The following is a 17,125-nucleotide window of genomic DNA, read 5'->3' as shown; positions in this document are numbered from 1 at the left end:
CACAAATATTTTCTAAAGGATTTGAATGAGACAATAGTATTAATTTTTTGTTTACTTATTTTGCACTATTTATTTTTTTTGTTCAGTGTCATAAAACTGAATAATTTGATCATTTTGTTGATATTGTCTCATATGTTTGTATTTATACATTGTTAAATTGTTCACGAATAATTTTCTAAAGTATTTGAAAGTAGTAGTTTGTTTTTGAAAAAAATATTTATCTTTCTGTTGTATTCTAATTATAATCAGCAAATTACAAGCACAACCTTTAAAAAGTACATTATCAGTTAAGGATGTGAACTACTCACGATTTAATTTGATAGCGATTCTTGGAGTGATGATGTGATTTGTAATCCATTATCGATTCTGCTGCATGATTTTTATAATAATTATATATGATGTGTGCCCTTTAATTAATTCCAAATATTGTTATGTAATTATGTATTGTATTGTTGATAAACAATTTGATTGTTAGTATTATTTAATCTGAATGATGGTACAAAAACACTATAAGCTTTTTTCTTTTCTTTTATTATTTCTTTATTTTCAATAAAGTTTAGTTTTTTTTGTATTTATTGATTTTTTGGGGGGTAATTAATTTATTTTATTTTAATATTACTATTGTTTTTCCAGATGACAATATCGTATTAAAGACACTCTATTTTTTTGTGTGTGTGTGTCTTTAAAATTAATTAATAAATGAAATATTTTATTTGGTATGAAAATGATGTCCAAAATAATAATTATTAAATAAACTAGTAAAATAAAATCATAAAGGAATCTTTTCAAAACCAGCTTGAGGTTACAAAAAGCTCCTCTTGGCTTAAAGCGCGGAAATTGCATAAGAAAACATCTTTAAAAATAATTAATAATTAAAAGCATATATTTTTGAAAATCATGAATCGATTCAGAATCGCAATTTTTTTTCAGCACCTCTACTATCAGTAATACGGTGCCTGTATTTCCTTGGTATCAAATCTACACACGTGTGTGCAGTATCGCCCAACCCTGCTGCCCACCTGTGCTGCACACCTGTGTGTCATTGCAGTGATGGCACAAGACACTATAAGCCTTTGTTTCCCTTTTTTTATTTTTTACTTTTATTATTCCTTTATTTTTAATTTAATTTGATTTTTTTTTTTTTTTTTTTAAATGTAACAATTTAATTTAATTTCATTTAACAATTATTTCTTTATTTCTAATTTTATTGTAGTTTTTTTTATATTTGTTTATTTTTTTAAATGTTATTTATTTATTTTATTTAATATTAATATTGTTTTTCCAGGTGACAATATCGTATTAAAGACACTCTATTTGTTTAGTTTTTTTGTGTCTTTAAAATAAATTAATATAATGAAATATTTTATTTGGTATGAAAATGATGTATAAAAAAGAATAATTAATAAAGAAACTAGTAAAATAAAATCATAAACGAACCTTTTCAAAAACCGTCTTAAGGTTACAAAAGCTAAAAAATTCAGAGCTTAAAAATTCAGGCTGTAAAAAAATTCAGTGTATAAACTTTCATTGTTAAAAAAAATTAAATGCCTAAAAATTCAGTCCATAAAAATTCAGTGTAAAAAAAATTCAGTGTATAAAAATTCTGTGTAAAAAAAAAAATTGTTAAAAAAATTCAGTGTATAAAAATTCAGTGCATAAAAAGATTCAGCGTATAAAATTTCATAGTTAAAAAAATTAAGTGTATAAAAATTCAGTACGTGAAAATTCAGTGTATAAAAATGAAATTGTTTAAAAAATTCAGTGTAAAAAGATTCAGTGTATAAAAATTCAGTGTAAAAAAATCCAGTGCTTAAAAACTCAGTACATAAAAATTCAGTGTGTAAAAATTCAGGGTGTAAAAAAATTCAGTGTATAAACTTTCATTGTTAAAAAAAATTAAATGCCTAAAAATTCAGTCCACAAAAATTTTATGTAAAAAAATTCAGTGTATAAAAATTCTGTGTAAAGAAAAAAGAAATTGTTAAAAAAATTCAGTGTATAAAAATTCAGTGCATAAAAAAGTTCAGCGTATAAAATTTCATGGTCAAAAAAATTAAGTGTATAAAAATTCAGTACGTAAAAATTCAGTATAAAAATGCAATTGTTAGAAAAATTCAGTGTAAAAAAATTCAGTGTAAAAAAATTCAGTGCTTAAAAATTCAGTACATACAAATTCAGTGTGTAAAAATTCAGGGTGTAAAAAAATTCAGTGTACAAACTTTCATTGTTAAAAACAAAAATGCCTAAAAATTCAGTCCATAAAAATTTAGTGTAAAAAAATTCAGTGTGTAAAAATTCTGTGTAAAAAAAAAAAAATTGTTAAAAAAATTCAGTGTATAAAAATTAAGTGCATAAAAAAATTCAGCGTATAAAATTTCATGGTTAAAAAAAATAAGTGTATAAAAATTCAGTACGTAAAAATTCACTGTATAAAAATGTAATTGTTAAAAAAAATTCAGTGCTTAAAAATTCAGTACATACAAATTCAGTGTGTAAAAAAATTCAGTGTACAAACTTTCATTAACAAAAATTAAATGCCTAAAAATTCAGTCCATAAAAATTTAGTGTAAAAAAATTCAGTGTATAAAAATTCAGTCCATAAAAATTTTGTGTAAAAAAATTCAGTGTATAAAAATTCTGTGTAAAAAAAAAAAAATTGTTTAAAAAAAATTCAGTGTAAAAAAATTCAGTGCATAAAAGAATTCAGCGTATAAAATTTCATAGTTGAAAAAATTAAGTGTATAAAAATGTAATTGTTAAAAAAATTCAGTGTAAAAAATATCAGTGTATAAAATGTCATTGTTAAAGCTCCTCTTGGCTTGAAGTGAGGAAACTTCCTGAAAAAAAAACATCTTTTAAAAAATGTACTGTGAAAAAAATTAATAATTGAAAATATATTTTTGAAAATAATGAATTTATTCGGATGTGAATCGATTTTTTTCAGCACCTTTACTATCAGTAATACTGCGCCTGTATTTCCTTAATATCAAATCTACACAAGCGTGTGCAGTATCGCCCAACCCCTGCTGCCCACCTGTGCTGCACACCTGTGCGTCATTGCAGTGATTAGACAGGAAGTGGGTATATAATCCCCCCTCCAGGTGCACAGTCTTCTAGAGTCACCATGATCCACCTGTGCCTGGGCGTGCTGGTCTTGGCTGCGTTAGCGGCGGGCGAAGATGAAGGTAGTGTGTGGGAAAAACTGTCGGCGTTGTCCCGGGGGGGCCGCCCGTTAACGCCATTTTTTTTGTCTCTGCAGCGATCCGCATCGCCTGCGGGAAGAACCGGGTCAACGTCACGTGGAGGCTCAGTCGCCAGTTGGCGCCGCACGGCAGCCGCTTCTTCCTGGGCAACTGCATCCGCTCGCACGCCACCAAGCTGCCCGGCGGGGAGGTGGAGCTCAAATTCGACGTCTCCTTCACCGAGTGCAAATTCACCAAGCTGGTATTTTGTTTTATTTCTTCTAAAAAAGGGATTTGTTGCTAACTGTTTGTGTCCGCAGATGAAAGGCAAGCACGTGGTCTTCCAGAACAAACTGACCTACAGGCCGCAGCCTAAATCCAAGCCTGCAGCTTATGAGTACCCCTTCAGCTGCGTCTACGACAGGTACATTTATTTTTACTTCCTTTCCTCCCGGCTGCCGATATATTAACCCTTTGTCAGGTTCAAACACTGGCATTTATTAAACAAGACAAGAAGCAAGGAATTAAACAGACAGGATTCAATTTGGCTCAATTGAGGAGAAACGTGTCGACCTGTAACCTCTTACAGGGTCACCCACGCTCTGGTGGAAGATTGTACGCCACTTGAGGCGGTAGAGCGGCCGTGCCAGCAACTTGAGGGTTCCAGGTTCAATCCCCGCTTCCGCCATCCTAGTCACTGCCGTTGTCCTTGGGCAAGACACTTTACCCACCTGCTCCCAGTGCCACCCACACTGGTTTAAATGTCACTTAGATATTGGGTTTCACTATGTAAAGCGCTTTGAGTCACTAGAGAAAAGCGCTATATAAATATAATTCACTTCACTTCACACTTTTTATTTGGACTTTCCTTGTTTACATAACAGCTGGGAAAGGAATGGGTGGTATGTAAACGGTCTTTGTTTTCGGTCACATTAACCCAAAAGAGAAAGATGCCTCGGGCTGGTCCTGGATCGAGCTTGGGCAAATCTTGGATTCATCCATTTTCTACCGCTTGTCCCTTTTTGGAGTCGCGGGGGAGGGGAGTGCTGGAGCATATCTCTGCTGCATTCGGGCGGAAGGCGGTGTACACCCTGGACCTACTCTGTGGCCTTGTGGTTAGTGTCCGCCCTGAGATCGGTAGGTTGTGAGTTCAGACCAAAGACGATAAAAATGGGAGCCATTACCTCCCTGTTTGGCACTTAGCATCAAGGGTTGGAATTGGGGGTTAAATCACCAAAAATGATTCCCGGGCGTGGCCACCGCTGCTGCCCACTGCTCCCCTCACCTCCAAGGGGATGGGTCAAATGCAGAGGACAAATTTCACCACACCTAGTACTTTAACTTAACAAGTCGTCACCTCATCACAGGGCTTTTTGTATATATATTTTCTATATGTTTAGTTATTTATGTATATATTTAAAATATATGTTGTATATATTTTATTTTTTTAAATATATTGTGTATATTTATATGTATTTATATATATATTTGAAATATATTTCATGTATATATAAATATGTTAAAATTGTGTATAATATATTTTTGGTTATATACTTTCTATATATGTATGTATTTGCATATATTCAAAATATATTTTGTGTTTAAAATATGTTGTGTACAATATATATATTTTTTATATATGTATTTATTGTGTATATAAATATATATGTTAAAATATATTAAGTATATTTTTGTATATACTTTCTATATATATGCATTTACTTATTTATATGTATTTGTTTTTGAAATGTATTGTGTATAATATATATATATATTTTGTGTGTGTGTTTGTTAAAATATACTAGTATAATTGTATATATACTTTCTATATATGTAATTTATTTATATGAATATATTTAAGTTTGTTTATGCTTTTAAAATATATTGTGTATAATATATATATACTTATTTATGTATATATTTTGTGTATATATTTTTGTTTTTAAAAATATATTATAATATATTTTTGTATATACTTTCTATATATATGCATTTATTTATGTATATATTTTATTTGTATATAAAAAATATATATATATTATGTTAAAATATATATATATATATATATATTTTAAAAACAAATACAATATATACATATATATATTATTTTTAAAATATTATATATATATTTTAAAAACAAAATATATACATAAATAAATGCATATATATAAAGTATATACAAAAATATATTTAAAAAAAATATGTATATATATTTTTTTAATATTTTTGTATATACTTTCTATATATATATGCATTTATTCATGTATATATTTAATATATTTTGTATGTTTTTAAAATATTATATATATATTTTAAAAACAAATAAAATATATACAAAATATATTAAATATATACATAAATGCATATATATATATATATATATATATATATATATATATATATATATATATATACTTATGTGTATATATATATATATATATAAGTGTATATATATGTATATATATATATATACTTATGTATATATATACAAAAATATATATATATATACTTATGTGTAAATATATATATATATATATATATATATATATATATATATATATATATATATATATATATTTCTATGTATGTGTATGACAGCTTTCATCTGTTCACTGGAAACTCGGGGGGGGGGGAATGTTTTGGATAATTTACATACAATTTTTGTGACACCCTTCAGACCCGAGGCGTGGATCCCACCCTTCTTGAACCCGGGCTTCAGTGCGACGGTGGGACGAGGCGGCCTCATCTTCCGCATGGCGCTGCTCAACGGTGACTTCCTCCGGTTTGTGGCGCTCTTATTCTGAAGGCTGACTGTGTGTGTGTGGATACCTCTACAGAGCAGATGTCGGGCGTGGCCAAGACCAACGTGGTGCCCCTGGGCTCCTTCATGCCCATCTGGGCGGCGGTGGAGCAGCAAGCCCACCAGCCCCTGCGTCTCTTCATGGAGGAGTGCGTGGTGGCCGATACGGCCGTGCTGCAGCCGCGGCGCCAGGTCTACCCCATCATCGGCAACAAAGGGTGAGGTCTGATCCAGAAAACTGAATTTATTCACTTTTAAAACATTTTTTTACATCTTTCCGCAGGTGTCTGACGGATAGTGTACGCACAAATTCTGTCTTCCTTCCTCGATACCACTCCTCCGCTATCGTCCTCTACATGCAGACCCTCATGTTGGGTGTTGGAGAGGTGAGGTGAAAAGTACCCAAGTGGTTGCTTTTTTGATGCTGTTTGGAAAACGAGTATCAAATGATCAGTCCGATACAAGCAAAGCTGGAGAGACAGTTAACATCTATCCATATTAAATGGTTACCAATTTGATACTGTAAAATAAGGCTGTTCCGATCCCATGTTTAAAAAAAAAGTAGTATCAAATATCAGTCCGATACCAGCGAACCTGGAGAAACATTTAATATCTATCCATATAAAATAGTTACCAATTTGATACTGTAAAATAAGGCTGTTCCGATCCTATGTTTGGAAAACATGTATGAAATATCAGTTCGATACAAGCAAAGCTGGAGAGACGGTTAACATCTATCCATATAAAATGGTTACCAATTTGATACTGTAAAATATGGCTGTTCCGATCCCATGTTTGGAAAACGAGTATCAAATATCAGTCCGATACCAGCAAACCTAGAGACTGTTAACATCTATCCATATTAAATGGTTACCAATTTGAAACTGTAAAATAAGGCTGTTCCAATCCCATGTTTGGAAAACGAGGATCAAATGTTATCAGTCGATACAAGCAAAGCTGGAGACGGTTAACATCTAAATGTTAAATAAGCACACAAGATTGGTATTTTTCTATTTTAGGCCTCTACAAAAGGTAAACTAGGTATAGCTACTAGGAGCTACACCACAGCTAAGCATACTATAACACCCAAGCTAGACCTACTAATTGGACAATATTGCAATCTAAAACTGCACATTTGTCAACATGTCAAATAGTTACTAAGTGGCTACTTTTTGATACAGTAAAATAAGGCTGTCCGATCCTATGTTATCGAAAATCAGTCCGATACCAGCAGTCCTTGTGCAAAACTGGATAACCAGTAACATCTAAATGTTAAGTACAAGATTGGTATTTTCTTGTATTTTAGGCATCTACGAAAGGTAAACCGAGCAGCTACACAACAACCAAGCACACGCGAGACATGCCTAAGTGTCCTTAAATGGACAATATTGCAGTCTAAAATGGCACTTTTCAATATAAGAATCTGACATGGTGTTATGACCTCTCCAAGGCAGAAGTGTATTTGACATATCCAGTAACAAACGTGTTAGCAGCAAAAACGATCAGTTTGCATGTAAACTGTCCGATACAAGCGGTGATTATGCATGGCTGCACAGCCAGTTAACATCTAAATGTCCCCCCAATGAGCAAAACCAGTTCCTTTTTGGTATGTACAAAAAGTAAACACTGAGCAGCTACACAACAGCTAAGGACACAATAGCACACAAGCTAGACATACATAAGTGTCCTTAATTGGACAATATCGCAGTCTACAATGGCACATGTCTATAAGTATCAAACATAGCTACAGATTACTGCTATAAGGTCTCAAAGGCAGAAGCGTATTGGAAGTATCCAGTAACAAACGTGTCCGCATCATTATTTTAAATGTCTTTTTCAAACCTATTCTGAGAAATTTAATTTTGAATTGAATATTTTTCTAAAGGCCTACTGAAAGCCACTACTACCAAACATGTAGTTTGATAGTTTATATATCAATGATGAAATCTTAACATTGCAACACATGCCAATACGGCCGGGTTAGCTTACTAAAGTGCAATTTTAAATTTTGCGTGAAATATCCTGCTGAAAACGTCTCGGTATGGTGACGTCGCGGATTGTAGAGGACATTTTGGGACAGCACGGTGGCCAGCTATTAAGTCGTCCGTTTTCATCGCAAAATTCCACAGTATTCTGTACATCTGTGTTGGTGAATCTTTTGCAATTTGTTCAATGAACAATGGAGACAGCAAAGAAGAAAGCTGTAGGTGGGAAGCTGTGTATTGCGGCCGGCTGCAGCAACACAAACACAGCCGGTGTTTCATTGTTTACATTACCTGAAAATGACAGTCAAGCTTTACCATTGGCCTGTGGAGAACTGGGACAACAGACTCTTACCAGGAGGACTTTGAGTTGGATGCGCAGACGCGGTACCGTGAGTACGCATGCAGCTGCGGCTTCCAAACATTTGATCGCTTGCCTGTACGTGCGTGCTGCTATGTGCATGTCACGTACGTAACTTTGGGGAAATATATGTGCTGTATGAACTTTGGGGAGGTGAACGGTACTTTGGGCTGTGGGATTGAGTGTGTTGTATGGACGGGAGGGGGGAGGTGTTTGTTATGCGGGATTAATTTGTGGCATATTAAATATAAGCGTGGTTGTGTTGTGGCTAATAGTGTGTGTGTGTGTGTATATATATATGTCTTGTGTGTATTTACTGTTTTAGTCATTCCCAGCTGAATATCAGGTCCCACTCTCCTCACAGCATCTTCCCTATCTGAATCGCTCCCACTGCCCTCTCGTCCTTCACTCTCACTTTCCTCATCCACGAATCTTTCATCCTCGCTCAAATTAATGGGGAAATCGTCGCTTTCTCGGTCCGAATTCGCTCTCGCTGCTGGTGGCCATGATTGTAAACGATGTGAGGAGCTCCACAACCTGTGACGTCACGCTACTTGTCTGCTACTTCCGGTACAGGCAAGGCTTTTTTTAATCGGCGTCCAAAAGTTGCGAACTTTATCGTTGATGTTCTCTACTAAATCCTTTCAGCAATATCGCGAAATGATCAAGTATGACACATAGAATGGACCTGCTATCCTCGTTTAAATAAGAAAATCGCATTTCAGTAGGCCTTTAACACGCCACACTACAGAATATGCATCACAATTTGGTATCAGATTAATGCCGAGGCTCGAATATCGTATTAGGAAGTGAGAAGTTTTACGTGTGTTCTTCAGGTGTACATCCACTGCAAACTGGTGGCCTGGGATCCTGAGGTCCTAAATGAAAGCAAGAAGGCGTGTCACTACTCAAAGCAGAACGGCATGTAAGTTCCGCATGCGGCCACTCTTGATACTTGTCCCTGTTGATACGTACTTGGACGTGTCCTCAGGTGGGAGATGCTGGACGACCCCGCCCAGAGCGACCTGTGCAGCTGCTGCGACAACACCTGCAGCCCACGGCACAGAAGACAAGCTGAGCAGGGTATTTAAATTAGAAATTCTCACCATTAACTCCTTTTTTTTTTTAAACAATTTTCATGTCCTCCTCCAGACTCTGGACTCCTCAGTCAACATTCAGTCTTGGGACCTCTTGTCATCGTCTAACAAGATGGCGGACCTGTTGATGGATCGCCCTGATAACTTGTTGTTGGCCATTAAGTGATGTTTCTTAAAATAAAAATCATGTGCTGAAATCATTTTTATACTTTTCATCAAACAAACATGAGCAATTTACTTTAATTTAACAGTCCTTTTGACAAGCGTCCCCTGGTGGCCCGCCAAAAATATATCAACATCAATACCGGAAGACACTATGGTCCACGCATGCGCGAATATACGTCACTTCCTGGACTTTAATTTTTCTTTTTTCTTTTTTAACTTTTATAATCATACTTGAATTTTCCGGGAGACTCACGAAATTCAGCGCCTCTCCCGGAAAACCTCCCGGGAAAAATATTCTCCCGAAAATATCCCGATTTTCAGCCGGAGCTGGAGGCCGCGCCCCCTCCAGCTCCATGCGGACCCGAGTGAGGACAGCCTTTTCTTTATGACAACAGGGGTGACAAGAACTAAATCATCCAGACTAGAGATACATTGTATTATGTTTATCTTACCTAAAAATAAATATATTTATTAAAAAAAATTTTTTTTTAAATTACTATATTTTGCTAAAAACATCTAAATTGTATTTTTATTTATTTTTTCTGACTCATTATATCCAGCCATATAATTATACATTAAAATAAACATATTTTAAATGATCATAATTCATTTAAAATGACCATATTATTAAAATAATTACTTGTTTATCAACAACTTTAGCATTTTATTCATTACATTTTGAAGCTCTCAGAAGCCAAGTTATGTTATATTCCTTAATTTGTGATTGCCGCTGTTCACATTCACTCACAATCACACACGCGTATACGTCCACACGGAAGTAATACAAATAACGCTTTTCAAAACAAAAGCAGCACCATTGTATTGCACACTCAACATAGATACTTTTTTACATTTATTTTGTAATTTATGATTGGCCTCACGCGGGCCGGTCCGGGACGCACAAAGGGGGCTGTAGAATACCCAGGGCTGGCATAGACAGTCGTTAAAAAAACAAAAACATTACTTTTTTGCAATGGTTATACAAAATTACACAATATTTTGTCCTTTAACGTTGCCTATAAAAAAATTTTTAGGAAATGAAAAATGACATGTCCTTTATGAAAAAAATATTAAAAATAAGTATAGAAAAAAATAATCAAACAGTGGCAGTACCAATAAAATATATATAAATATATATATATTGAATAAATATATAATAAGGCAAATCCTTACACGGTTATATTTATTGACTGATATCCCTGATGTCATAAAGCTATTCAAAAAAAAAAAAAAAAATCTAAAATACTAGGGATGTCCGATAATGGCTTTTTGCCGTTATCCGGTATTGTCCAACTCTTCAATTACCGATACCGATATATACAGTCGTGGAATTAACACATTATTATGCCTAATTTGGACAACCAGGTATATATATATATATATATATATATATATATATATATATATATATATATATATATATATATATATATATATATATATATATATATATATATATATATATATATATATATATAGGGCTTCACGGTGGCAGAGGGGTTAGTGCATCTGCCTCACAATACGAAGGTCCTGAGTAGTCTTGGGTTCAATCCCGGGCTCGGGATCTTTCTGTGTGGAGTTTGCATGTTCTCCCCGTGACTGCGTGGGTTCCCTCCGGGTACTCCGGCTTCCTCCCACCTCCAAAGACATGCACCTGGGGATAAGTTGATTGGCAACACTAAATTGGCCCTAGTGTGTGGATGTGAGTGTGGATGTTGTCTGTCTATCTGTGTTGGCCCTGCGATGAGGTGGCGACTTGTCCAGGGTGTACCCCGATTGTAGCTGAGATAGGCTCCAGCGACCCCAAAAAGGGAATAAGCGGTAGAAAATGGATGGTATGGTGAAGATAAGGTACTTTTAAAAAAAATTAATAAAATAAAATAAGATAAATAAATTAAAAACATTTTCTTGAATAAAAAAGAAAGTAAAACAATATAAAAACAGTTACATAGAAACTAGTAATTAATGAAAATTAGTAAAATTAACTGTTAAAGGTTAGTACTATTAGTGGACCAGCAGCACGCACAATCATGTGTGCTTACGGACTGTATCCCTTGCAGACTGTATTGATATATATTGATATATAATGTAGGAACCAGAATATTAATAACAGAAGGAAACAACCCTTTTGTGTGAATGAGTGTAAATGGGGGAGGAAGGTTTTTTGGGTTGGTGCACTAATTGTAAGTGTATCTTGTGTTTTTCATGTTGATTTAATAAAAAAAACAAAACTGATATCGATAATAAAAAAACGATACCGATAATTTTCGATATTACATTTTAACGCATTTATCGGCTGATAATATCGGCAGGCCGATATTATCGGACATCTCTATAAAATACCATATCATCATTTGTAAAAAAATAAAAAATAAAAAATAAATAAATAATAATAATAGTAACGTTAAAATAAAAAAAATAAGTCTTATACAAAAAACAAATTGACTTTTGATGCATCAATGTGACACAATGTCGTTCCAAATTTAAATGTAAACAATTTAAAACAAAAAAAAATGCTGACAAAATTGCAATGAGAAAGAAAGAGAAGGTTAACGAGGCGCACCTGAGCACCCAACAGGTGAGCACAATCACCCTGATTGGCCCCTGGGCGTATAAAAGCAGCGTCAGTGCAACTCTCCCACATGTTCAGTCATGATGGCTTCTCTCTGGTGCCGTGCTCTGCTCTTCAGCCTCCTCCTCGCCGCTTCCTCCGTGCACGCTGGTAAGTCAACACCATCGTCCCGCCGCCCCCTCGCCGTTTAACGCCGGCGTCTCCTCCCCAGACATGAAGTTGGACTGCAAGCCCGGCATGGTGTCTCTGGTCTGGACGGAAGGCAGGTCCCGCGTCGACACCTCCATGTTCCGCCTGGGCAACTGCCCCCCCACCGCCACCTCGGCCCGGGAGGCCACCTTCACCGTGGAGCTCCACGACTGCAACTTCATGGCCATGGTAAGCCAGCCTGACGCCCGCCATCTCAAGGGCGCCGGTAACGTCTGTGTCGCAGGTCACCGGGAGCCAGCTGGTGTACACCAACGCCTTGACTTACCTGAGCGACTCCAAGAGCCACACCTTCATCCAGCCCGTGGTTTGCGTCTTCGAGAGGTAGGTATCGGCGTCACAGGTGAGTTCCTGCTGGATTAATTGACTTCTGCTTGCTTGTCTAGACCCAAGGAGTATCACCCCATCCTCTACGACCCCATCTTTGCATCCTCTGGCAGTTCCAACCTGATGTTCCACATGGCGCTCATGAATGGTGGGTCTTAATCACTCTTTAATTTGGCTTAATCTGTAGTGATATCTACAAAAACATCATCTGATATCACTTTTGAAAAGTCTGATACAAGAGTCCCTCAGTCTTAACTTGTACATCCAGTTAGCGTCTAAACGTTTTCCACCACTTGTGGCAGTAATGACAATATAAAACAGGTAGTTGTAATACACTTTTCCACCACTTGTGGCAGTAATGACAATATAAAACGGGGGTAGTTGTAATACACTTTTCCACCACTTGTGGCAGTAATGACAATATAAAACGGGTAGTTGTAATACACTTTTCCACCACTTGTTCCAGTAATGACAATATAAAATAGGGGTAGTTGTAATGCACTTTTCCACCACTTGTGGCATACAATATAAAAATGGGGTAGTTGTAATACACTTTCCACCACTTGTGGCAGTAATGACCATATCAAAGTCTGGAGTTTAAGTCGTAGTTTAAGCGCAAGAAATATGACAAGTGGTAAATCTGTATTATCCTAAAATCTAATTATTTACAGTTTAAGAAATATATCCAGTTTGAGTATACTCTTATTTATAATCAGCCTGACCTAAGCCTTGATAGAGTAACACATGATTTCATATAATTTGAGTCTATCCTGGTAAATAAAGTACCACTGATAGTCACACACTAGGTGTGGTGAAATTACCCTCTGCATTAGTTCCACCTCCTGGGGAGCAGTGAGAAGCAGCTGTGGCCACTCGGTAATCATTTTTGGTGATTTAACTCCAATTCCAACCTAAACTAAGTTAAAATTAAAATGATTGAGAGGGCGGGGGGGCGCTCTGTAATGGATAAATTAAAAAACCCCTCGGGTTAATCTTAATCTGCAATTTTTGGGATTAATCACAGGAGTTGCAACCTTTTTCTGTACTCTTAGAGGACTTCTCAAGCCCGGCTGAATCCAATCTTTTCGCCCTGGGCTCCTTCATCCCCATCATGGCTCGTGTGGATCAGATTACCCATCAGCCATTGCTGCTCCTGATGGAGGAATGTGTGGCCACCACCAAACCCCAGCTGCAGGCCGACAGCCCTTCCTACCACATCATCAACAATAAGGGGTATGGCTCTGTGACGGTGGTCTGGAAGAAACAGTTAAAGTCTACTCCTGCTCTAAAGGTGCCTGTCGGACAGCAAGAGGTCTCGGTCCAGGTTCGAGCCCAGACAGGTGCCGTCGGAAATGCTGCTGTCCCTCCAAGCGTTTAGGTTCGCTCTCGGAGAAGAGGTAAATCGACGCTGATGTCGCCATCTTGTGGACACGTATTAATCATTATTTACGACAGGTGTTCATCCACTGCAAACTTGTGGCCTGGGATCCTGAAGGTCTCGACACGACCAAGAAGGCGTGCAACTTCGTGCACGGCCATGGGTAAGTAACATATTTCCACTAGGGATGGGTGGCAAATCGGTACTTTTTTTGGTGGTGGTCCTACCAGACACTGATTTGTGTGTAAAGGGGTAGTTGCAATACACTTTTCCACCACTTGTGGCAGTAATGACAATATGAAACAGGGGTAGTTGTAATACACTTTTCCACCACTTGCAGTAATGACAATATAAAACAGAGTAGTTGTAATACACTTTTCCACCACTTGTGACAGTAATGACAATATAAAACAGGGTAGTGGTAATACACTTTTCCACCACTTGTGGCAATAATGACAATATAAAATTGGGGTAGGTGTAGTAAACTTTTCCACCACTTGTGGCAGTAATGACAATATAAAACAGGGGTAGTTGTAGTACACTTTTCCACCACTTGTGGCAGTAATGACAATATAAAACAGGGTAGTGGTAATACACTTTTTCAACCACTTGTGGCACTAATGACAATATAAAACAGAAGTCTGCAGCTTTAAGAAGTTTAAGTGCAAAAAATGATGACCAACGCAGTGAAGTTTTAATTTTATTTAATCATAAAATCAAACAGTTTAAGGAAAATATCTATTTAAATCAGTTTGACTAGTATTTTAGTAGGCAATTTTCCACACCCACAAAAATTGACTCAAAATGCTGTGGTATATAACTTTTCCACCACTTGTGGCAGTATTGACCATATCAAAGTCTGGAGCTTAAGTCGGGACGGCGTGGGCAGTGGAAGAGTGGCCGTGCGCGACCCGAGGGTCCCTGGTTCAATCCCCACCTAGTACCAACCTTGTCATGTCTGTTGTGTCCTGAGCAAGACACTTCACCCTTGCTCCTGATGGGTACTGGTTAGCACCTTGCATGGCAGCTCCCTCCATCAGTGTGTGAATGTGTGTGTGTGTGTGTGTGTGTGTGTGTGTGTGTGAATGGGTAAATGTGGAAGTAGTGTCAAAGCGCTTTGAGTACCTTGAAGGTAGAAAAGCGCTATAAAAGTACAACCCATTTATCATTTAAGTCATCTAAGCGCCTAAAATTATGACTAAAGTGGTGAAGTTGTGTTCATTTTATAATAAAAGCAAACTTTATTGTCAGTTTAATAAATATATCCAGTTTGAGTATATCTAATCAGCCTGACCTAAGCCTTGATAAAAAATTTGAGAACATGATTTCATGCGATGAGGTGGCGACTTGTCCAGGGTGTACACCGCCTTCCGCCCGATTGTAGCTGAGATAGGCTCCCGTGACCCTGAAGGGAATAAGCGGTAGAAAATGGATGGATTTCATATCATTTGACAAAGTTTATCTTGGTAAACTAAGTTAAAATTTAATATGAATAAAATCCAGAGTAAAATGATTAATTCAGTGTGGGGGGCCCTCTGTATTGGAAAAGTTGGGCCTCAAGGTTAAGAACCCCTGTCCTGAAGTAAATCAGGTTTATCTTGAACGGTTTAATAAATAAGCTATCTTGATGCTGCTATACATTGGCTGAGCTGTTGACATGCTACTAATTAGCATAATCTAACTTGAGCTATTTTCATACACAAACCATAACTATAAAAAAAAATGGAAGAGAAAACTCAAACATGCAAAAGCATGGCACTGGGAATTTAAGGAAAATGCCATGCTAAAGAATGGTGTTTGAAAATAAAAAATGTGCAAACTTTAATTATGCTTAAAACAAATTTGAGAATAACTGTACAATAAAGTGATTTTACATGGCAAAATGCCTTAATTATTGAAACTTAAGTTGCATATTACATTTGTAGAACTTGCTGTATTAACACTTTGTAGGGCGCAGCAAAAACACACTATGCACTACTGCTAACATCTTGAACTTGCAAGTGATCTAATTAAACAGAACAAATGGACAGCAGATCGGCAATTAAAAATACTGCAATAAATGAGAATTTATTACAAAATACATGAAAGAACTTGACAGTTCTAATTTTGCCTCATGCTACAAATATTGCAAAATTGCTTTTTAAATGGCGCCTTGAAATCACTTCAACGTTCGATGAGATGGAGATGCCGGCTTCTTTCCCCCACTCAATTTCTTTTCTTGCATGAAATGGGAAGTGTTTGGTAGACTTTCTGGAATGTAGCTGTATTGAGACAATTGTGCACTTGTAAGTCTTGGGTCTGCACTAAAAAGAACTTGTAACTACCAGCAAATTCACACTAATATGAAAGGGTAATAAGTCATTCCAATAACATAAAAAAAAATGTCCAGGTGGCAGCTGCTGGACAATCCTGCCTTCAGCAACCTGTGTGACTGCTGTGAGTCCAGCTGCAAGTCCAGGTGGACAAGGAGTACACGATCAGGTACTGACACAATGCCATCTTCTTTCCCCCTGCACTTGTACTAATCAAAGTACTTTCTGCTTGCAGGGAGGCGTGGAATTACCCAGAATGCAGTTCTGGGGCCCCTCACTATCACTGAGGTAAGTGACAACTTGATAAATGGATTAAAGTCATTTTTTTATCACTGTTTCCCCTTACAGGAGTAGATGGACTGGAAGTGAACTAATTGTATATCCAATAAACAGCTGGAGATAACTACTTCTGACTACATGTTTTCTTCACGTTAAACTGTGTACTATTGCTCTAACAGGGTTAGGGTTAGTTCTTGCAAGTACTCAAACTTGGGGTCTACTTGACAATAATTGTAGCCAAAGTACATAAAGTCTAGTGATGGGTAAATGATGCCTCAGTGAGTGTATGTAAGGTGGGAATATTTGGGCACCTGATTCTTATAACATTTGATTCCCAATTACTTGGTTCATGTATTAAGTTTGAATTTTCCTACGAGGGGGAAAAATATTTTGGACCAAGTATACTGCAACGTGAGGGAGCCTATAAGGTTGTACCCAGAGCACACTTTGGACTATGTGATCA

At 36.3% G+C, this 17,125-nt stretch overlaps 2 protein-coding genes across 2 annotated transcripts; both read left to right on the top strand.

Moving 5' to 3' along the window:
- Window positions 1-3,073: 3,073 nt before the first annotated feature.
- Window positions 3,074-9,622, top strand: LOC133581752 (zona pellucida sperm-binding protein 3-like). The gene is made up of 9 exons (XM_061935849.1): window positions 3,074-3,185; window positions 3,260-3,444; window positions 3,503-3,606; window positions 5,860-5,951; window positions 6,020-6,200; window positions 6,266-6,368; window positions 9,162-9,250; window positions 9,317-9,408; window positions 9,478-9,622. Exons 1-9 carry the CDS (start codon window positions 3,125-3,127, stop codon window positions 9,528-9,530), a joined length of 960 nt encoding a protein of 319 aa, XP_061791833.1. The 5' UTR covers window positions 3,074-3,124; the 3' UTR covers window positions 9,531-9,622.
- A 2,604-nt stretch (window positions 9,623-12,226) lies between these two features.
- Window positions 12,227-16,789, top strand: LOC133575773 (zona pellucida sperm-binding protein 3-like). Its single transcript, XM_061928602.1, has 10 exons — window positions 12,227-12,309; window positions 12,371-12,537; window positions 12,593-12,690; window positions 12,753-12,841; window positions 13,746-13,926; window positions 13,985-14,090; window positions 14,149-14,234; window positions 16,461-16,552; window positions 16,619-16,671; window positions 16,732-16,789. Exons 1-10 carry the CDS (start codon window positions 12,240-12,242, stop codon window positions 16,735-16,737), a joined length of 948 nt encoding a protein of 315 aa, XP_061784586.1. The 5' UTR covers window positions 12,227-12,239; the 3' UTR covers window positions 16,738-16,789.
- The last annotated feature ends 336 nt before the right edge of the window (window positions 16,790-17,125 follow it).

This window comes from Nerophis lumbriciformis, linkage group LG03 (genome assembly GCF_033978685.3).
Source record: "Nerophis lumbriciformis linkage group LG03, RoL_Nlum_v2.1, whole genome shotgun sequence".
Taxonomy (NCBI): Eukaryota; Metazoa; Chordata; class Actinopteri; order Syngnathiformes; family Syngnathidae; genus Nerophis; species Nerophis lumbriciformis.
This window is presented reverse-complemented; position numbering and strand designations above follow the sequence as displayed.